The sequence below is a fragment of the Myripristis murdjan genome, chromosome 10 (genome assembly GCF_902150065.1).
Source record: "Myripristis murdjan chromosome 10, fMyrMur1.1, whole genome shotgun sequence".
NCBI classification, from domain to species: Eukaryota; Metazoa; Chordata; class Actinopteri; order Holocentriformes; family Holocentridae; genus Myripristis; species Myripristis murdjan.
In genome coordinates this window covers 7,659,988-7,683,016 of record NC_043989.1, presented here as the reverse complement: position 1 = coordinate 7,683,016, position 23,029 = coordinate 7,659,988, and the positions used below count along the sequence as shown (strand labels likewise).

General features: G+C 40.7%; 1 protein-coding gene across 2 annotated transcripts in view; it reads right to left on the bottom strand.

Moving 5' to 3' along the window:
* The window catches only part of fstl5 (follistatin-like 5), a 157,779-nt gene that overhangs the window by 92,412 nt on the left and 42,338 nt on the right, over window positions 1-23,029 (bottom strand). For both annotated transcript variants that reach the window (XM_030061750.1, XM_030061751.1), the window contains exon 4: window positions 11,107-11,355. In XM_030061750.1, the coding sequence (XP_029917610.1) occupies window positions 11,107-11,355 (249 nt within the window). The remainder of the gene's footprint in view (window positions 1-11,106; window positions 11,356-23,029) is intronic.

The following is a 23,029-nucleotide window of genomic DNA, read 5'->3' as shown; positions in this document are numbered from 1 at the left end:
ATAGAGATATTACAAAAATAGTGACGAACACACACACACACCACACACACACACACTCACACACACCACCCATACTGTAGACGTACAATGAATAAATTATAACTATTTCTGTGAGAAAATCCTCCAGGGCTCTTTGTTATAAAGGACTCTGACATATCCTTATTTATAGACACACATGGAGAGGTGAGGTTAAGTGAAAAACAAAAAAAAATAAATAAAAATAATAATTAAAAGAGCAAAACAACTCTGATAACAGGAGGTGCTTTCATTACCAGCTTGCAGATCCCAACCACATATTTTTGGTGCATAGAGCCAAATTTATTCATCTCTTTTGTATTTTGATTAGCAGATGATGCCATTGGGTATGCACACTCTTAAATATGTTTGTGTCCACTGTGAACAAACAGTAAAATCAAACTAATAATGCATATGTACTCACAGACGTGATCGCCCCTACAGTTTGTTTTCTGAGACAAAAAGTTTTATATTTTGGTCATTTAGGTTTCATACTGCCAATTTTTCAGCTATTTTTTTTATTTCAGGATTACAGGGTAAACAATTGCTTCTGGCTAATTTGTACTGTGCAGACCATTGTTTGATGCCCAAGCTATTTTACTGAAGGCTAAAAATATGGTGTGCATCTCTAATTTCTAATTTGGGCTGGGTGTATTTATTGCATTGTGTATATTTACTGTACTGAGCTACTGGATGCCTCAGTTCCCTCCTTTCTATCTATCTATCTATCTATCTATCTATTGAGCTACGTTGACACAGGTGGTGCAGGTATTTATCTGTTTATTTATTCATTTATTTTGCCCATATGCAATGCAAATCTCATTTTCAAAAGGACAAGTTCAGTGCACACAAAAACTCTTGAAGGTGAAGAAAAGGCAGCACTCCAAAACACACACACACAAAAAAAAATTATATTCATGTGACCAGAATTTCCTGCTTTAGAAATGGAATATAAATTGAGAAATGAGTCGTATTACTTTTGAAGTGCCACCTTCACATCTTCACAGATCTGGTGTTTTTTTGTTTTTTTTTTCAGAGCAGTGTGAACTGTGGGACATATTGGCATGTGGTCCTGGAGCTGATTTTTTTTACACTCCAAAATGCTGATCTCGGTCATAGTGACTGCACTGGTGCAGTTCAGGAAAAGATGGAGGACAGCAACAACAATGGGAGTCATCTTCATCAGCAGACCAAGTGTAACGTCAGACTTGGACTGCAATTTCGTCAGCTTCCATGATGCACATATGGCATCTGTTGTGTTTCATGGTAGAGGTCTGCTCATACTGACATTAGATGTGTTTCTTTTGTGATATGAACGAGAGCAATACGACAGGAAAAAAAAGTATCTGAGCTAAAAAATGATAATGAGCACTACGGCATGTAAAGTGAATGTGACCACAAACACAAGTTATTTAGATCTAGTTCTTTGCTTTCATAACATAAATTAATGCGCCCCTGAGCCCCTTTCCTGTAGTTGGTTTGGATTATTTCCTCACCCCACAAACTTCAGATATTTCAAGCACACCCAAGCCTTTGTTCTGATGTGTCCTTACACACTGAACTAAAGGAGTGAAAAATCCAGAGTTAAAACAAAACACTCCAAACATGCTTGGTGTGAGAATGCCCGAACGAAACTGTAATTGATGGAGACCTTCAAAACCTCACCATCAAGCTCTCAGAGCTTCTGGATAAAGTTCTTAGGACAAAACTATTTCTTTGCTCCGACATTGTTTCTTGAGACGCTCTTGGCTAAGTTTTTGAGCTTGAGTGTGGGTGCCGTGTCAAAGCAGTGTAGGTGTAGCAGAGCTGAGATCAGGTTTGACCAGCGCGCATGGAGGGAGGAGGTTCAGGGTGCCAGAATTTACAGCTGCGTCTTGTGGAGCTTTCGTTGGCGAATATCAACACCCAACTAGCTTACCTGTTCTGACACACAACCACACAGATTTACCGGTTAATAATCTCGTGAGCAGGTAGGAGGACAGGATCTTGTGGTTTTGACGGGAGACGGATGTTAACGAACAAACAGGAGCTGAACCTGCAGCTTTTAGGTTACGGGATGGTTTCTCTACCTTCTAGGTCACTGCTGCTGGGACATTTGCCTCAGGCCCTGTCTCTCAGTAAATATTAACTGTCCCAGTAATCTGCGGTGACATATTGACTTTACTTTCTGTTTGAAACCTCACTCAAGATATCCATATCCCTAGTGTAACTGAGTTCATGATGGAGGTTTCCAGTTAGTAATTTTGCCTTTTAATCGATAACAGGCCTCGGAAAAAAGCATCTGAATGCCAGTGGTGACTATTTACTCCCAGGCCCGTAGTGCAAGATGTTGCCTGCTCATGAACTGTTCGAGAAAATTGGAAATGTTCTGTAAGCATGAAATAGATCCACACCCAGGAACAAGAAAATTTAGGAAGTGTACAGGTGTGGAATTTTGGATTCACCTTGACGTAACATTTCACCCTCATTACATTCCCCATTTCTTCACCTAATTTCACGTGTGTATTAAAAGTGATACGCTTTTTCCAGCTCCAATCCATCTTCGCTGAGTGCTGCATGAGAGTGGCTGTTACTGTAAGCCCAGACACAAAGACTGATGAGACCATTGTGAACTGAAATTTCCCTTACCATATCAGTTTCCAACAAATGGGCCATTGCCAGTCCCTACAGCTATGTCATACATCTACACTGTTTTCCCACTGCATCTGTCTTCATTCAGCCATAATAAGGGAGGCTAACGGTGCCATGTAGTCAGTGATATGACTATCATTAGTGGATGCCCAAGTCACAGAAAAAGCTAGAAAAATCGATGAAAAAATAAATAAATAAAATGTCTTTGCTGCGTTAAAGTGGGCCAACATGTAATAGGAGGTGGGGGACATGTGAATGCTCGGTGTCCCTGTGCTCAAAAACTCCTTTCATAAGCTGGACAGAGAGAGAGAAAGCCACAGAAATACCGTTTACTCCTGATCTAAAAAAGTAATTTCATCACCATCTTTCCAAGTGTTAGTCCATGAAGCTAAGCCTTGTATTTCTTCCTGCTGCGAGTCATGTCTAACCTAAATTTTCTGCTCGTCCAGGGCATATGGCACATACTGATGACAAGTATTGAACTTATTCAAGCTCAGGCTTTTCAAGACCAAGGATATGTTCTTACTGTCCCATCTCTGTCTCTCAGGTAATGGCATGCTTGTCCTCAGTTTTGGCTCCTTCTTGACTGTGATAATACACAGAACTGAATAAGGAACTGGGTTGAAGTGGTTTCTGTAGCCAGCTCCACTGTACATTTGGAGCTCATGAATAAAAAAAAAACTAGAAGAAGCAACTTGGAAGCATCAGCAGCTACAATTAGCAGTATAGTAACCGAGCATTAATATGGAGCAACAAGGAAATACATTGCTTTCTTAGTATATAGCCTGAAATTGTCTTTGTAATAATGAACAAATACCACAGCTGCTGCTGCTGCTCCATGCCCATGTTGGTTATTGTATTGGCCAAATGCATTTACACAATAAAGAGAGAGATGAAAAAAAGAAGAAAAAATCTTTCTTTTCTCTGTCCCTCAGCCCTGTGATATCTGTCTGACCCTGAACAACGAGCAGGGTGACGGCTCCCACATGGCTTTAGCTGATACATTTGGGTTCTTTTGAATTTTTTTGCCAAATGAAAAATACAACAAAACATCAGCTCTTCCACTGATTCAAAGACAAGAAAATAGACCATGGGTGTAAAAACGACACACTAAAAATGGTCTCACAGCTTCTGTAGCATTTAATGTGGATGTAGCTCCTCTTAGTTACAACAAAACCAAACGGATCCAGCACCAGCTGATCTGATACGCAGCAGATGAGCACATAATCCGGTGGGATTGAGCTAGAACATTAATCTCCACTGCCCTAAGTGTCACAGAATTTGACAGGGGTGTTTGGCCCACCACCGCAGCCATGGAGGCTCCTTTTTAAAACACAGAGGGACAGTTATAATTTTGCCTTGAAGAAAATAAAGAGTCCAGGCTGCAAGAGTCATCACCATTTTCTCAATCAAAGTCAACCAACATCCCTCACTAAGTATGATTCATTGCAGTTTTGTACTATCAATCCTTTTATTAGAGTTGCCATCATTTTATTCAAATTGTGGATCTCTTTTCAGAGCAAGCCTCATCCCTAAAGCGGAACATGATGTACAGACACGCTAACTTCAGAGGCAACTAGCACCAAGACCCTGCGGCTGACAATCGCTGGGGCGTCCTTGAAAACTTAATGATCCACAGGTCCAGGTTTTAATGAGAAGCCTGTTCTTTGGCATTGCAGCCAATGACGATGCTAGGTCTCGTAGAGAGGTCGCAGCATTAATAGCACAGCCGAGTCATTAAAGAAAGCCAGAACGCACGGGGGGTTCTGAAGCCCTTAACTGCACGTAGGCTGATCACACCGGAGCGTCTCTCTGGGAAAGACGCACAGGCATCGTTAAGGTAGAAGGTCTCCAGAGGCAGGAAGCTATGATGCTTCATGAGCATGTTTTTCTTTTGCAGAGCCCAGGGGAGTCGTCCACAAGGAGTTCGCTCTATTGAGATGCTGGGGAGGCGGCTGACAACAAAAGCATTGTATTTCAGCAAGGCCTACTTTTATAGTCACAGCCTAATTACAGATGTTCATTATTTCTGTGCAGCATGTGTGCTTAGTTTGGTGGGAGAGATGAAATCTTGCTGTGCATTTTGCAATAGTAACCCAATGACACTAAAATAAAAATGCATCATTGTAACCTCTAAAAATAAAGCATTTCCCAATGCTGTTTCTCATTCGTTTGTTTGTTTATTTTTTGCATTTTACCAGATTATTTTACAATGTCGAAACTGCCAGCTAGTCTCTGTGTAAACAATCAGACCTGCTGCTGAACTGAATCCAGGCCCTACTTTAAGTTACTCTATGTCAGATAATGCCAATTTATGTAAGAGTGTATGCAATTGTGTATGTGAGTACATGTTTAAGCAAGTCTGAGAAAATATGAGATTATGGGCTCAAACACAGCCAGATCACCATAAACTGAAACCGTAAAACTGCATTTACTGCTACTGATGAATTACCTGAGCAATATTGTGAATTTAACTGAAAATATCCGTATTTTATGAACACAACCACATGAAAATTACCTGCTATTGCATAAGCATCTTAATTGGGCTCACTGAAATACATTGTGTGTGTATATGTGTGTGTTTGAGTGTGTGCGGCAAGGCAGACAGTAAACAGTAGCTTGTAATAACATACTATTAATTAATGTATGTGTGCTGAACAATGTGCTGACAGTAAGTTAATATTCTGAGAATGTGACTCATACAGTATTGTGCATAAAATGCATATGGAGCAGACACTTTTCATGCATAGAAAGTCCATAAAACAAAATATCTCATTTCCTCATTTCCAAAAGACAATGTGCCTTTTGGGGAGTATATAGTCCTATATAGAGCAGGGCAGACGGCAATATAAGGCTACATTAGCTCAATTGTTAACCATCTATGTGATCAAACAGCAGCTACATGATCTCCATACACACCCATGAAATCGAGCTAAGCTTTTTCTGAGATTTGTCCTATGGGAGGCTGACTGTCTCCGACTTTGAAAATCTGTGCTTTTGGATGTGTCATTTAAGTGGGATCACCTCAGGTCTGGAATGCATCGCACATGACAGCATTTAAGGCAGAAAACTGGAAGAACACACTCAGTATAGTGCAGACCAACACCAGGCGTATCTCCAGTATCTCCGTATTTCCAGATGTGACATGCTACACTATGTGCTGAGCAAAACTTGGGAGAGGCTCAGCAGCCGACTGAATTGCCAAAGACTTTTTAACTTGCAATTTAAATCACTGTATGATTCAAACATAATACAGGACAGTGTAGTAAATATACCTTTTTGTTGTTCTCTCTGTATGCGTTTCAGTTCTTCAGTTCTCTCTCTCTCTCTCTCTCTTTCTCTCTCTTTCTCTCTCACAAACACGCATACACCCACAAAGACACATGCACATACACACACTAAAGACCCACCAGGCTTAGTCAAATAGTCTGCTGATATATGAAACACACGGCTGTTTTACATGTCATTCACAGATGTGAAGCATTAGGCTATTTAAACTATTTTAAACCCCCTCGACACTTTTTACAGTGTTTTTTTTTTTTTTTTTTTTTTTTCTTATCAGCAGGGTAATAACTGCAACGCATATCCTGTATTTTTTCACATGCTATCGGTGCAACACTGCCAGAATCGGATAAAAAAAAAAAAAATCATAGATAAGATACACAGAGAATGACAAGAGGGCCCAGCATATAGCGACCCCTGAGACAGAGCAACAGCAGTCAAGTGAGCTAGACAGTGAATGAAGAGAGAGCCGAAGTAGTAGCAAAAACAAACATTTGACATTTGAATCACTGCAACCACAAGAGGTTCTTCATTAAATAGGCATAACTGTGCACAGAAAGTTCAGACGATCGACATAGCAGTTTCTGAGATCAGCCACAAACACACACGACCAAACACATGACCTCCTCCAGGCTGCCGGCCCGGCAGAAGTACAAACCTATAAACTATATAGTAAGGCTGGTTTTTCTAGTCACAAAAAGGTAAATGACAGCACAGAAAGAGAATCATTCATCAGGCTAATCATAAGTTGATCCATGTATCGAAAAACGGGAAAAAGAATATTATAGCTCCAGTTTGGATGGAGTTGGAATTTATTTAGACTGCATTATATGTTCATTTTGATTTATATAGTCGTATTCAGGTACATCCAGGTGCCTACTTCATAACACCATTGACACACCTACTCTTACCCACATGTCTTTCTGGTATCAAAGCCAGTCTTTTCCAGAAGCCCTCGCCCTGGTTCAATAGCAAAAGAGATAGTAACATTAGGCTTTACTGTAGATATTGGTGATATACATCCAGGATGTTCTCATCAGCGACTTCCCTGCTGTCAAGTTTCTTAATAAATAAGCACAGCAGGATAGGTTTTTCTCTCTGTGTCTCAAAAGCCTCATCACACATGAATAATTTCAAAAAGTATTCTGCAAGCCCATGAAGTATAGAATAAGAGTCATTCACCTTTAAACAGGTACTACAGGATGATGTACAGCAAGCACACCTGCGCCTCTCAGACTTGAAGCACAGCCCATGTAAAACTTTAATCTATCTTTCCCAACAGCACAATATGATAGATACCTTGCAAAGTAGATGAAAGATGCGGCACAACATTAAATATCAAATAAATAATTGAGAAGCTCCACCATGCTCGGTTTATCGGGAGCCAAATGTAAAAAGGTTTTCTAAATGTATGATCTCCCAGATAATTGGATGTGCTGAATGCACTGAAACCACTTGCTTGGTGCGCCACAACCTTAGCCTTAATTGTCTCCGCTTGTGGCAATTGCCTGCTGCAGAGATTGCTCGCCTTCATGCACACATTGCCCTCCACAGATTGGACAGGCTTTTGTGCACCACTTAATTTTCAATCAGATCCGATCCTGGCTAAGTTGCTGTGCAGCGCAGGGGGAAGATGGGGGTCATATGCTCTCCCCAGTGCTAATGAGAAGCTTCAGTCAACACATGGCTGTCATTTTTTATCCTGTCTTCCATAGCAGATAAGAGGCAGAGAGAAGGTCTGGCTGACAAGGCCTGTCCGTTTCCAACATAGACTCATCCAGCTGGGACCACAACCAATAGTGGCTTGCCTTCTTTGCATATGGGTGTCAATTCAAAAGCAATCATTGCGAACAGCTCTAAGCCTAAGCTTGCCCGAGGGAGTAATTGTCTGTCTTTCAAATTAATCTGAAGCAGAATCTTTCCAGGGATCTGATATGCCCTGGACTGATCTGCTTACACAATCTGGTTTCAATAAGACATCAGCTTGACAGTTCAGTATATATAGGTACATTATATGCACAATATTAAAACACTAATATAAATAAATCTTGGCATGCCCCTAACATTTTGATTGAGTTGTGAACATTTGCATTAGGGGGGAAATCTGTGTTCGATGGAAGGCTGAGCGATGGAGAAGTGAAGGGTTTCAGTTGGATCTCCAGAAGGTACGACAGGTGTCGCTCTGAAATAACCAGACCTGCACATCACCTATTTTTTTTTTTTTTTTTTTAGTAATTCTATGGTTATTGGATTGAGCGCCCTATGGCCCTGCAGAGAAATGGTGCAATCGCTTCACTGACAGATCCAGACAGGAAAACAATTTAAACTAATGTTGAAATGACAGGAATTCATTATTATGCTGTGATAATGAGTATATAGCTCCTTATTGCTAGGTAAATTGAAACCATCACCTGGAGGAGAAGTAATTAAATGACACATTTAACATGCCATCTAGGGCATATTCCATTTTACCCACTAATAACCCCTGAATCGTAATTACGTCTGGATTATTTGGCTGTAAGCTCCATTACATTTGCTCAATTATCCATTTCCCCCCAACTGGTGTGGTGACTTTTGTGTTTGCAGTGAAGAACAAATGCTCTGCAGGCATGTATTATAAAGGCCATCCTCTGTTTCTTTTCTATTTTATTTTGTCTTATTAATACAAAGGTTTAATATTAACATTCAGACTGGATGAAAGAATTAGCACAAGTGGAGAAAAGTGCTCTAAATATTGTGTTGAAGAGAAAACAATGCCTTCAGCGAGGGATTCGAATCGCTCCAACAGGTTCCCATGTCCTTTCCCCAGCGCTCACATCCAATGAGAAATTGATTACATATCAGTCACAGTAGAAAGAAAAACCGTCTGGACTGAGCAAAGGGCAAGATGAGAGGGGGGAAAAAAGAGAGGGTGTTTTTTTTTCTTTCTTTTTTTCAGCTCCTGTTGATCTGATATTGATCGTCTGACGTTGGTCAGATATACCATTCTGCATTGCGGATAGATGCTGATTGTGGGTCTAGGGGTGGGTGAGGGGCTGGGGGTGTCTGACAAAACAGGACACATGAAAGAAGCTGATTAGGATGTCACCCACCACAGATGTATCATTGATTTGAATGCCTTTTTCTCTGATTGGGATGAAACAGATGCTCTGATTGTTAAGAAAAGCTTGCCTATGCTGCTTCTATGTAGGATGCTGTCAGTGCATGCCAAGTCATGAGGCTGCTATTATAGCGATATTTGGATGCTGGCAATTGTACAGTTTAGGGAATTGTTGTAAAAGCTTGTAAGTGTTTTGCTGTCTTTGGTTTAGCTTTGTTCAGCACTAAATTGAACATTTCAACAGAAGAACGCACCCGTGCTTTAGAAAAACGCGCTGTTTGTTTGCCTTTTTTGTTTTGGTTTGTTTTGGATTCAGGATCCAAGAGTGCAGCACCCAAAACTCTCTGCAAGAAAGGCTACAGAGGGATTCATGTGCAAGAGTATATATATAGATCCACTCTCCCATAAAGTTCCTTTTCTAAGTTCGAAAGCGAGCTCAGAAACTCTCTTGAATCAATGCAGACAGTCAATGGCTCATGAATATTATGAATATGCGGTCTCTGAACAGTTTGCAACTTTTCCCTTTCACCCCGAATGGAACAAAGGTTCAGAGTGTCAGAAGCTGTTACTTCGCTGATGTCTACTTTTACAAAAAGGAGAGTAGCCTTGTTTCCAGGGACCAAAAATAATTGGTGTGTTTATACAATCAATGGTGGAGAGCATAGTCAACCTTCTCTGGGGAAATATGAGCTCTATAGCGCAACCACCTGCTCCTGATTCCAAAAGCAAACAGTGCATTTCACAGAGAACTCCATGATTCTTTCAGATGGTGCCCTTGTTTTGTACGTTGCATTCCCAATTCAATGTTATGCATTAATGTATATGTTATGTTAGCTGTGGAGATACCGCATGCCACGCTAGATGTTGTGCTGTGCGCTGTGTGTTCTGCGTATACGATCTGATGTATTCTGATTTTGCTGAGGTGAACACCACAGCAGAAATTGAGCTTAGATGCTAGAGGAAAGGAGGAAGTCGATGTGTGATGGGAGTTATCAGTCATAAGCACCTGCCTTACAGATATTTTGTTTAAATTACATCCATAACCCCTGAAGCAAATTCAGCAGCAAGCTCTGGGACCCCGAAATCAGCCCCCTCTTAAACGTCTGCCTAAGTACCTCCATCATCAAAACAGTCACACATGAAATATGCCATAGTGAACAATTTGTCATTCACTAATCCTGGTGACTGAACATGTATCTTCGCTGGAGTAATGTTGTATTTTTGCAAATCCATTCTGAGCCTTTAAAGCCCAGGGTGGAAAGCTAATGTTTCTGTCTATCAGCTAAAGTGGCTGGTGCTTCCCAAAATTCACCAGGGACTTTTACTATTTCACCAACCAACTAGAGGCAGATTATAAGGGAACTTCCAAATGAGAGTTGGTGGTTGAGTAGATGGGCTTAGCATTTGGCTGATGGCTGGTGTTAATTTCCCTCCCTGCTTAAGCCTCGAGCTCATAGACATCTGAGTTATTCCTCTTCTTCTGAGTTGAAAGTATGTCTACTTGATGCACTTTCATTTTTCAATTCCTCTAGGTCATAAGTAACCTAGATGTGGTCCTGTGTGGCTCAGTGGGAAGGGCATGACACTAACACTGCCCAGGGGTAGGCACTGGGCCACCCACATTAAACTCCATGCACTCATAGTGCTGCAAGTCACTTTGGATGAAAGCGTACACCAACTCATCTATTTTCCTTTACTCCAGTAGTTTGTTTCACTACCACCAGAAATTCATCTGATGTCTGTGTCAGATTATTATAACCAGAGTCACCTTTTCCACAAGTACACTGAATGTCCACGAATTAATCTTGATGCCACTGGTGCAGAGCCATAGTTTAAATGTAGTGACCAGAGATCATATTTGCACATGTAGCTGATGTTTTATTTAAAGCACCTTGCGGTACCGTGATACATTTCCAGACCTGCCCATTGTGGGATCAAAAACGTTATACAATATCAAACCCCACAGGTTACAAGGACAATAGACTATCACATACAGTGCAAAGAGGACAGTGCAAATCATACAAAATGCAGCAGACCACACACATTGCAATTTATAGAAAGGTCAAATGTGTTCTTACCTTTGTAGAAGCACTCCTCACTGTGCATGATGGTGATCCTGTGCCCTCCGAGGCAGGATGCCCGATGGAGCTCGCAGTGGTTCTGGTACAGCTTCCCATCTGAACCACACACTGGTTTATAGTGCGGTTTACAGTGGTCCAAACACTTACACTCCCCTTGGCCGGTCTCATGGTTGACCACACAGTGACGCCCCAAGCCACAGTACTTGTGTTCACATGGACCAGGGTAGCCAGTGTGTCCCATAAATCCTGGGGAAACACAACATAAAATTGTCAGAGCGTGTTGTTGGACCAAAAAACAAATGCTGTATTGTGAAAGTGCATTCAAAATGAAGAACCATGCATGTTTTGTTACGGATTCCTATGTCTAAAGAGATTAAAACTCAGTGGAAATGTTAACTTTAAATTCAAGGAATGTTTGTGAGAGCACTGTGTAGTGTGGTAAGTAGTGTGACCGTCTTTTTTTTTTTTTTTTTTTGCTGGAAAACTCAGGTTTAAGATTTTGTGGCAGCAATTTTCTGTTCTGCTGAAGTGTCCTTGAGCAAGACGCTGAATCCTGACTAGCTCCAGGTGTGCTGTTCTATAACCAACCCTGACCTCTGACCTCCATGCAGAGGATGCAAGCAAAAAGAGAGCCTCCTGATGGGAATTACTAGAGTAGCACAAAAAGGTAATGAGAGAAACCAAAACTGCAGCTGTGTGCTGTTTCTGGGTGGAGGAGAAATAGGATAAACTGCCATCTATACATTGTATGTATTCATAGAATCGGGGTGGTAGGAGATTGTTTCACTTACATCGGATTTACACGAACAAGATTTGCCCCAAAGAAAAGATTTGTGTGGTATTCTCTTGCGTTTTGGGCAAAGAGGGGATTCTGTTGTGCTCTGCCATCTCAAACAGTATGAACACTAACAAGTCTTGACAGGCCACAGATCAGCCTATACAGCAGCCCATGAACCACATCAAATGTATTGGCTCTCTAATGGCAGCTTGCTCAATCTTAGAAATCTTACGTAGCAGCTCCGTTGCCCTTTTGAACACTCGTGATTGGATGGAAAGGAACATGACCAGCAGAGCAGAAAAGAAAACAAACCCAATGGGGCTAATGGCTTTTAAGGCTATAGATTAAGTTGTGAATATGTAGACAATTGGTAATGATTACAGAGCTTGCAATTATTGGTTTGTTCACTGCTTACTTCTTTTGCACAAAGGCCATTGTACTTGGACTGGTAAGAGCATTGTCCCTATGCAAATTACAGGAGTAACAGGACTACAATCAACAAGGTAAATGTGTCTCGGCATCTAATTTCATCGCATGAAGAGAACATTTTCACTGGCATGAATGAAGGCTAAAACGTTCTGCCCGCCGTGTAATTTCATTAAATAAATACCTCATTCCTTTGCACAGACCACCAGTCACTCTAGCGCGGCAGCACTGTAACAGCATGATGAATAGAAGCTCTGACACCGTGTCATCCGCAGCACCAGAGCAAACAGCCGGATCTCACAAGATTTGGTGAAATGAGCATGATGTAAATCAAATGATATACTCCACAGGCAGCAGTTTGACATTGAAACCACATGGAGGTCAGGGTGGCAGATGGGTGTGTAAGTTTGCTTTGACATCGTGACTTTGAGTAATTTCCCAACTCGTGCAAAGGTGTTTAACCACTGCCAAAGCCTTAACCTGACATTGACTAAACTGTTTTAGTTGCCTGAACCTAAACATGCCCTTAACCAAGGTTATTTCAGCTGTATAAATGTTGACATTAATGTTAAGCTTGATATTAACCATAGTAGCTTTCCTACACAGTACTGTAGTTATGATTTGACCCTTATCTCACTCTTGACCATAATTAAAGCAATTTTAGTTGTCTAACCTTACCTGTATATAATATGTACATACAAGGGATTTGACAAATGACATATATGTTTATACTGAATACCTATATATGAAATATATTTGCATATTTTCATACATGATTATAATTGTCTAACACAAACTACAAATACAGTCAGCAGTCACCACTGTCATAAACGTAGGGGGATGTGTATGTTTGTGTCAAAATACAGTCGTATACAGCATGTAACATACATTAACTCTTCTCTGATGTAGGGCACCATATGTTCATTTATTAGATTTTCACATGACAGGTGTGAAAATGGCATGTCCAAATTCACCATGTTGTTGCATACTGTGTCCTTCCATGTTAAAGGAACATACTTCTCACATTGTCTGTGTCCACAGAGTGTGATCTGCATTTCACAGTTTCTGCTATTTCATTAGTGTGCTGCACCAACTACAAGAAAATACAGACTAGCAGGGCAGCCTAGCTTGTAAGAGAGACGTCTCCACGACAGCCTCTACACACTCATTGTAAATCGCTCAGAATGAGAGAGACCACCTAAAATGTAAATATGTGTGGGGAAATGCAGAAATAATTACACTGACTGATGACTGCACAGTTTGGGCTGTCGAAACTTCCGCCCCATATTGCACCCCGTCTGTGTTGCACTGACCAATAAATATCGACTGCAGAGTGCTCAGTGGGTGGTGCTTCAGTGCATTAATTACAGTGTCTAATGCATCTGGGATGGGAGCAGCATGGCTTCCAAATACATAAACTCACACGGAAAGCAAGATAAAATGTTCAGCGCACATTGATATACAAACTAGTATATCACTGCTGCTGCAGGAACTCTTTTGCTTCCAAGCTCTTTTTTCCTATACAGTATCAGCAGCTTGATCTCAGTCTTGATGTCAAACAGTAAACGCTTGTTTCTTTCGCACAGTCTGGTTTCTACTCGGTTTGGCATATCGCTGTTGTCAGTTCAAAACAACATAACTGTAATTTGAGCTTTTCCCTTTTCCTCCTGAAATTCAAATTTGGAGAAGATGTCTGCACCACCATTGTGCTGAATGACCTTCGTCATCCTTAGCATCTGCAGGCCCGTTAAAGTCCTCATTGTATAATTTTGCGAACACATCTATGAGAAGGTAAATATTCATTATTGCTGAAAAATCTTTCTTTTTGCAGACGTGGAGTTTTCAGCCAAAAGATGTGAATGTTACAAGCCTAACTTTTGGCAGGTGGATGGAAGGTAGACAAACTGACTTGAAGTGCTAAGCCTCCGTCAGACCCCTAACATCTCCCCACACACAGGCTTGCATTATCCTCTGGCCGTCACAGAGGATTTGGATGATACAAGTGTGTACACTATGACCTGATTGGAGCCAGTCAATTTGCTAGTTTATTAATTCCCCGCGGAGCCCGGCATAATGATTATTCAGTGGGAATTTGTGTCGCGCAGCCAGGCGTCCTCTGCCACCAACGGGGTCAGCGAAGGGCAGAGCTATTTGTTATCAGTATGCACGTCACACAGCCTGGTGATCAGCTGGCATCGGAGACAAATGACTAATTCTGCACTGCCATTCGTTTATTGATGACTTATTGCTTTGGAAAGGGAGGACAGGATTAGGGATGCATGATGCCCAGTGTGTACCTGACAGTCATTGTTAAGAGTTTTAGACTGTAACTGCACTCTTAAAAGTTCACTGAAATTCAGCTACTACTATGCCACCCTGCAGCCCAATATATAGTACAGAACTGGACAATATGATGCAATGCAATACAATACTATATGACCCATGCTCAGTGTTACAGAAAATCTAATTGATCACAGATAAGTATTGTTAATCAGCAAACTGTCTATGCACAGACAATAGTTAATAGATGTGAAGCAAATTATTATGAACTATCTCATTACAAACAAAAAGGCAGGCAATAAATCTGCCCAATGCAGGTAGGATGCCAGTGTTTATTCTGACCGTGCAGACAAAACCAAGGTCTTGACATATGTGACTCCCGTGTGCATCATTTCAAGAGCATCATCCTCCGATGCATGCGTAATGAGGTGAACATTATGTAAAAGGGTAACAGATGTACTTGGACATGGCCGACACGATCAGACTGTCGCTGCAGATGGATCAAAGTCTCGCTGCCGCCGTTAAAGACAAGCTTAAGAAAACCAGTATGATGGACACTTTCCCCCATAAATGTGTAACAACCTCCTCTTTGCGTAAATCCTTTTGAGCTGCTGTCTAACATCACAGGAGCATGCTGAATTGCAATGCTCACATTCACTTAAGCAGTATGCCAAACATTTTGAAGCACACTCTCTCTCAGATATACATCTTTTTTCAACAAGCTATATTGCGTTTCCTATTTCTGGAATGCTTTTTCCCCCTCTTCCTAAACTAAGAATGTTTGTCTGGTAACCATCTGATGTTTTCCATTACAGCAGCTCAGAGTCCTGAGGGAGAGAGCAGAGTGTGGTAAACAACAGTCAGAGGCTCTAAGCTCACTAGGCGCACTCAGTTAAGCTGGCCCACAAGGCCCATGAACGAGAACAAGGGGATGCAAATCAGAATAAACAACTACTAAAACAATGCTAAAACTTTACATGCCACATAAACAATGTCGCATTCTCTCACACCAGCTGACACTCTGCTCGATTAAGTTCCTTGAAAGTCTCTGCAGACGTCGAGCAGGTACATCGGGCTCTGTGGAGAGCAGCTGAGTGTGTACGCGTGTGATGTGTGTGTACCATAGCAGATAAACTGGCATCTAGCCGCGACAGTAACTGTACTGTATTTTTACCTGCTACCATGCAAAGAGAAAGTTTAATGTATTCACAGCTGAAGGTTAGAAGTCATTAAATCCGCCATCACTCCGTTCCTGAAAAGAGGGTTTCATTCTCCCACATTGACTAAATTAAACCGTGACCATTAGCCCTGTCTCAGCAACAGCAAGCTCCACGGCGAGCTGTAGAATGTCACCAATTTGTTGGCAATGAATTATCTGTGACACATTTTATGGACGGAGCAATTTAATGGCCCAAAGCATGATTTATTTCCAGCTCTAGTTGTGTCGTAGGTATGCACATTTTTGTAGATTTCATTTATATGTTAGACCTTTAGCAGATGATCTTACAATGAGTGAACAGTTTTGCTAAAGAGACATTTGGCCATGGCATAGCATAGAGATCAAACCTGTGACCTTTAACGTACAAAACAGCATATTTAAGAAATAAGACACCCAGCTGTAGCAGTATTTCTACCTAAAAAATAGAGCAGACTTTCTATTCCTTCATAACTCAAAATGATAATCTACTTTTCTCAGTGCTGACAGTTTTTTTCAAATATTTTTTTCCCTGTGTGTCTATAATCAATTAACAGTGAATCAATTAACAATGAAAAATTATCTTTTTTTTCCATTTGGTTTGTTTGTTTCACTCTGTGTTGTTGAAAAAAATGCCATGCTGCCAAGCTGATAGGCCTGATAGAGACAATTAAGCCTCAAGCATTTTAACAATTTACACCCACACACTTACAAAACTTAAAACGACACTGTATAATGGGAACCTAAATGGAACTGATGCAACTTTCTTGAATGTAAATGTGTAATTTGCATAGCTGTCAGCAGCCTATAATTCATGGTCATCAGTCTTGAAATACATAAAATATGAACTGTGCCTCATGCACACCTGACAAATATCTATGTTGGATTAAAAATCTCTGGTAGCCTCTGTCACCATAAACACTGAAAAAGCAGATAATAGCAGGTAGACTCTGTCAATTTCGTACTGATTGTATGTTAACCCACTGAATTTGCGTGGGTGATCTTTTCTCTAAACTCTAACTTCCTTGGAAAAATAAACACTTTGGTGGAAATTTTGACTTTATACATTCATTTTCCACATCCCTTATCCTAATAAGGGCTATGCTCACTAGGCAGAGGGCAAGGAAACACCCTGGATAGGTTGCCAGTCCATCACAGGGCACACACACACACACATTCACACCTAGGGGCAATTTATTATCTCCAATTCGCCTTACATATCCTTGGACTATGGGAGGAAGCCAGAGCTCCTGGTGCAAACCCACGCCGACACATGGAGAACATGCAAACCCCAAACAGAGAGGATGCTGGCCAGCAAGCCGGGAATCAAACCCGGGACCCAGAACCACTGTGCTTTTACCAGAATCTAGTTTAAATCCATAATACTACCCAGCTGTGGACCATTTCAAAAGCCTGCAGCATAGAAACTACTAAACTTTGTGGAGGAGTTGAAGGAGCAACACCAGCTGAAATGCACTTCCTCCTCTCCCTCCGCCAAACTATGTTGCTAATTGCAACACTGTGACAACACTTTCACTCATCTTGGTGGCATAAACAACTTGTGAACATTTTATGAGAAGCTATTTAAGGCGTAAGAGTGTTTTCAACCCTTTGGAAGCCAGTGCCTCACTATGTTTAAAACATTGATGACTTCCCTTCCACCTCAATGACTCCGCTCCATAGATCTTCCTCTGAATGCGGCGCACAAGTGAACAAGTGAAGCCTAAATAGATTGGAGCTGGAGCGTGCAGTGCCACTGCCGCCCTCGCCAAGTAAAACAAAAACAAAAACACATACTGGATACTGACACGAGCGCAAGCGAGGAACTAACTTTGCCCAGCAGCCAAAATAAGCTCCCCGTTCTGGATGTTAGTTTTGAGTGACAGGTACACACTCTCATCAGTGGGGGCCATTTCTCTTCTTTCTGATACTGGCTGGTTGGTTAACACTGACTTCTGTTTTTTAGTCAGTCATATATAGGAAGACGTGATATGATTTTAGTTGCACAATTTCACTGCACGGTTGCATAGCTAGTCTGAAGTTTGCTTTGGCTATAATTTCTTTCTTTGGTAGTTTTTTTTTTTTTTTTTTTAAATTTCTTTGCTTTTTTAACAACTTCAATCCACCCTAAACTGGAGCGTAAGACAATTCCTTGGCATCCCATATCATATCTTTATTTAAAGAAAGGTGAGCTCTGCACTGTGAAACCTTGCCAGCAGCACTTGCCGTCTCCGCTTTCCAACCATGAAATACCTAGCATACGCACTGAAAGAAAGCTTTAGAAGTTTACATTCACATTTTAGACACTTTGCTTTTATCCAGGTTGACTGAACAGTAAAACGCACTTTTCTCTTTACCTTGCCACTATTACAAGAAGCCAGTAGGAAGGCATGCATGGGTCAAAGCCACGGTGTGCTGACAAAAGCTGCAACAAATGCTGCTGTATTTCTAGAACTATCATGTAAGAAATGTTGGTGTTAAATGAAAAAAAAAAAAAAAAAAAAAAAACAAGTCAGGGAAAAAAAGGTATTACATTTTGTAAATTGAGCATTTTCCGTGCAAGTAGAGGAGGAGGAGGATGTGGAAGGCGGGGAATGTTTACCCCCCAAACATCCATCTTGGAGCTCTTCTCCAAACACAAATGACAGCGCATGAATAGACTATGCCGGTTGTTTGCGAGCTCCGACAGAGCACCCAAATCAAGTCATGTCAAATTTATTCATAAAACGCTGTCAAACAAACACGTTCATCACAAAGTACTTTACAGAGTACAAAGGATATACTGTAAATAGGTTACGGATAAAAAGAACATGAAAAAAAAAAAAAGCACCTCATCCAGCTTGCATAGGAAGTATTTTCTACCTTCTCAGTGGCTCACTACCTGAATAGTTGTCTGTAATATTTATTGTGGCCTTCACATCATGGCTGTTCACCGGTATATGCTTTTGTTCATAATACTTATCTCAATTTCATTAAGTAGCTCACAAATGTTACTGCGTCAGAGCCTCAGTGTGTGGGCGCAGAGGTGGCAAGGGTCCCAAAATACTGTTCTCAAATATACTGCCACTTTTCTGGAATGATAATTAAATCTGCACTATGCAATTTCAGACCCTGATAGCAATCCTGAAGCTAATGTGTGCCTTATGGAGACTTTACGTGACATAATGATGTAAACCAACCCCAGAGCAGACATGTTGCTGTTTTCAGCCCTTCTCTCCTCGTCTCCAAAACATGTTGCCAGAATCCTCACTGGACTCAAACCCCCTCAGTTGCTTCCACTTTTTTTTTTTTTTTTTTCCTGAAAACTTACAATGTTGGAATCCATGAAGCAAGTAACAACGACTGAGGAAAGTCGTAGCACTAAGCCGGAAAAGGCCATGAGTCAAAAAGAGAGCGTCGTAAGAGAAATAGTAAAACATGTCATGGTTGGTTTAGCTTATTAGCCTGCAGGCTTCAGCTTAACAAAGTTTGCCAAGGCTAGAATCCTTACGATCTTGATGTATACTTTTGGAGGGGGAAGAGTTGGAAAGGAGAGAAAGTGGCTTTTCCTAGAACTTATATTCAACCTTATTGCTGCTCTTGATAAGGAGCCAGAGACCAGAAAAGGGAAAACGCCATTCATACTCCCACAGATGTTCCAAATTACACAAATTAAACACTGAATAGCACTAAAATATCACTGTGCTGAACATGTTTTTGTGCAGTTTACCTTGTGATGAGAAAAAAATGGTCAGTTAAGAAAAAAAAGAGATATTCTTGCTCATTGCAATTTATCACCTATCATCATTTCCCAATGGTCTAAGACGGTCGCACTGTTAACATCAGCTAGTGCAATAAACCTGTACATTGGGTTAGGGTTAGGGTTAGGTTAAATCTGTACATTGCTTCATTATTGAAAAAAAAATGTCACATTTCAGAAGGCTAGCCAACTTCAGTCATGAGCAATGTGGATTTTAAATGGGTGACCCGATATTTCATTAAAGAAAGCTTATAAATGTCCGTGACCTTGGGTAAAAATTATGAGGTGATCAACTTTTATTTCCAAAGACAGCAGAGAATGCTCGCCGAGCTTCAAACAAGAGCAGAACGGTCATGTCTATGCTTTTCTGAGGGATCAATGGAAAAAAAAGAAAAAAAAAAAGAAAAAAAAAATCCATATACCACTCAAGTGCTCTACTCTGGAACTGACATACAGATAATATTAACTAAGGAAACGAATGGAAACATTTGTGCATTTAATGCTACAGTTAATTAACGTGACTTTTCCACATGGTTTAGTAAAGGCCGTTTTCATTTAGCCAGTTTCTGCAGTGTTAATGGAGATCACAGCATTTACAGTCTATAATGGCTGTGATGTAAAATGATGCATGATAATAACACTAAAATCAAAACACACATAATCGAGAAAAAAATACTGACTTCATAAAATCTTTCAAGAGGAGTCCAGTATACAAAAGGTGGTCATTAGTATAATCAAGAGTAAATATAATTTGTGACCTACAACCTTGTCTGTGTGTGTGTGTGTCTGTGTGTGCGACTGTGTGTGTGTGTGTGTGTGTGTGTGTGTGCCTATGTCTGTGTGCATGTGTTTGAGAGCGGATATGAGAGCACCTGGCAGCCACTTGGCGCCTTTCCGTCCCATTTCATTCCCCGGCCTAATGAGCGAACTTGGGCCTGGCTTCTCTCTCATTCTGTTCACATCAGGATGCAGCACTAAACCAACAGCCTTATTTGTTAGAGCACGCTGACTAATTGTGAGCACCTCATGCTGCTCTTAGTGCTAGTTGACATTACAGTGTGTTGTCTGGCTGTTGCCGTACAGTTTCTCTTAGGTCTGACAGTTCTGCTTTGCTCTCTCCTTTGTCCTGTGTGTGTGTGTGTGTGAGTGTGTTCTGGTATTTCTGTAAAAATGAGGAAAACCTTCTATAGGTTTTAGTTTTAGGCCTTGGTTTTGGGGTTTATTTTAGAATTGTGTGCTGCAGGGTTAAAATTAGAAATAGGATCAGATTAGGCTAGGCTAACGCTTAAGATTAAGGTTAGGATTATTGTAAAGTTAGGACTTTAGAGGTGTTATCACCAGAACGGGTGTCTTTGGTATGCAGAGGTCCCATCACCTAGTAATTTATAATAATGGGATAAGAACAAGAATATTGTTTGTGCCCAGCAGTTATATTCTAGGAGGTCCCCATTTTCTTTCTTTTTTTTTTTTCCAAATAAAGGATATTTTATTTTGGAATAAAACTCCTCATATGGTTGTCTGTCTCTGCCCCAGGACCAAAAGCAAAAGAGATGGATCAAGGATTTGTTGTATAGCCTACGGAGGGCTACTCCGCTTTAAACTCAATAGGGGCCTGTTTCAAAGGGCAAAAATATCAAGTGTCACTAAAAACTGGGACATGAGCTGAATAGTAAAGAGATTAAAGCAGATATCGCCTCTCTCTGATATAAAAAAAAAAAACCTGAATTTTTTTTTTTTGCCAGTGACGAAACACATGAAAGATCATCTAAGCTTTCAGCGCGAGACATAAAAACAACACCAAAATTGCAGTTATTTTTTTTCCCCAACTGCAGCGATAAGCTGAACCCCAGCTGAGGAAGGGACCACGCACCGAGACAAGAGTGCACCATCAGACATCACGCCTTTTTACATCACTTGGTATGCAAACACTGATACTAACTGTGCATCAACAAAGCGCTTGGAGGCATAATCTGGAATCTGAGTGTGCTAGACATGCTAAGACCTTTGCCATTTTGACTCATAAGGTCTATTTATTCCTCCTAAACTCACCCCAAATGCTGCCTTAGATATTAATGCTGTTGTCGCCTGCTGTGAGGCGATTAATGTCAAGCTCCTGGGGGAAGTTGGATACAGACTTTTGAGAAATCCCTAAAAATGTATTCTTGTGTAAGGGGTTGCACTGCTTATGAAGTGGCGTTTACTTCTGGCTGTTACAGTTTGTCCTAGTTGCTGTTTTGGTGTGTGTGTGTGTGTGTGTGTGTGTATGAGAGAAAGCTGTGTGGAGCTATTCTCTGCAGTTGTTTTACGCTTGGACTCTGATGTGGTCCACCCATTCAGATAAAAGGTGCATTAAAGCGACTCTCAGCCGAACCACCCTTCAAGATAATGTTCTGCCTGTGATTTCTGTGTTGACCTTCAGAGGATAAAAAAAAATAATAATAATAAAAAAATAAGACACCATCACCAGACCTTCATCGTTATCCACTGTAAGTACCACGGGTTCATGCGGATCACTGGGAATTATTGATGAATCTCAATTAAATTCGTCTCACTCCATTTAATTCCACATATTCCGAATATGGTTTGTCAAAAAATTATGGGGATCAACATCCTGGGAGTCATTTATAGGCTGGAGATAAGTGTTGATGGTAATTTTGTTGTTTTTGCTAAGTGTGCGGCATATTAGGTGTCACCAGGACACCTATCACTCAATTTCATGGCTCTTGATTGTCTAATTGGCATTTTTGCATAAACAGTTGTAATGTCATAGAGCAAGGTCATGAAAGACTTTAAAGACCTGAAAATAATCTGGATGCCATAACGCCATATAGTGTCTTAAAGGGGAGTGCCACGCAGTTTAAGGTTTCATACATGTTATCCCTATGGCCTAGGAACCTTCAATTAATATTTATGAACAGGAACAACTTCTCCTGAGGCCAAAAGCCAGAGAACCATGATTTTAACCTGTGATGTAATCAGGATTTAAAATCTGTAGAATGTAAATCTGTGGAATTAAATGGAAATGTTGGTAAAAGGGACTGGGAGAGAGCACCCAGAAGGGTTTTTTCTAGAGATAAGGGTGCATTTCCTATATGAGAAATGATAACAGGACCAGCTCATTTGGGTTTTCAAAATCAAGCATCCACAAAATTATCATAAAAAAAGTCTCCTGTTCAGTGTTGGGATGGAAAGAGTGCTAAAACTCCTACTCAAGTAAAGTACTGCAATTTGCTGAAGATTTTACTGAATTGAGGTAAAAAACCAAAAAAAAAAACCCAAAACAAAACACACAATTAAATATTCTTAGATTAAAAGTTATTGATGTAAAGATTAAAAAGCAGGTATTGTTACAAAGGGTCTTTCCAATGTGTTGTAAAAAAGTTGAGAGCAGACAGACTGCAAAATACATCATAATATAAAATATGCACGGATATGCTGCTGCTGATTTCTGGACAGACTCTTTACAGCGTACTAAAACAATGATCATGGGTTAAGATGTGAC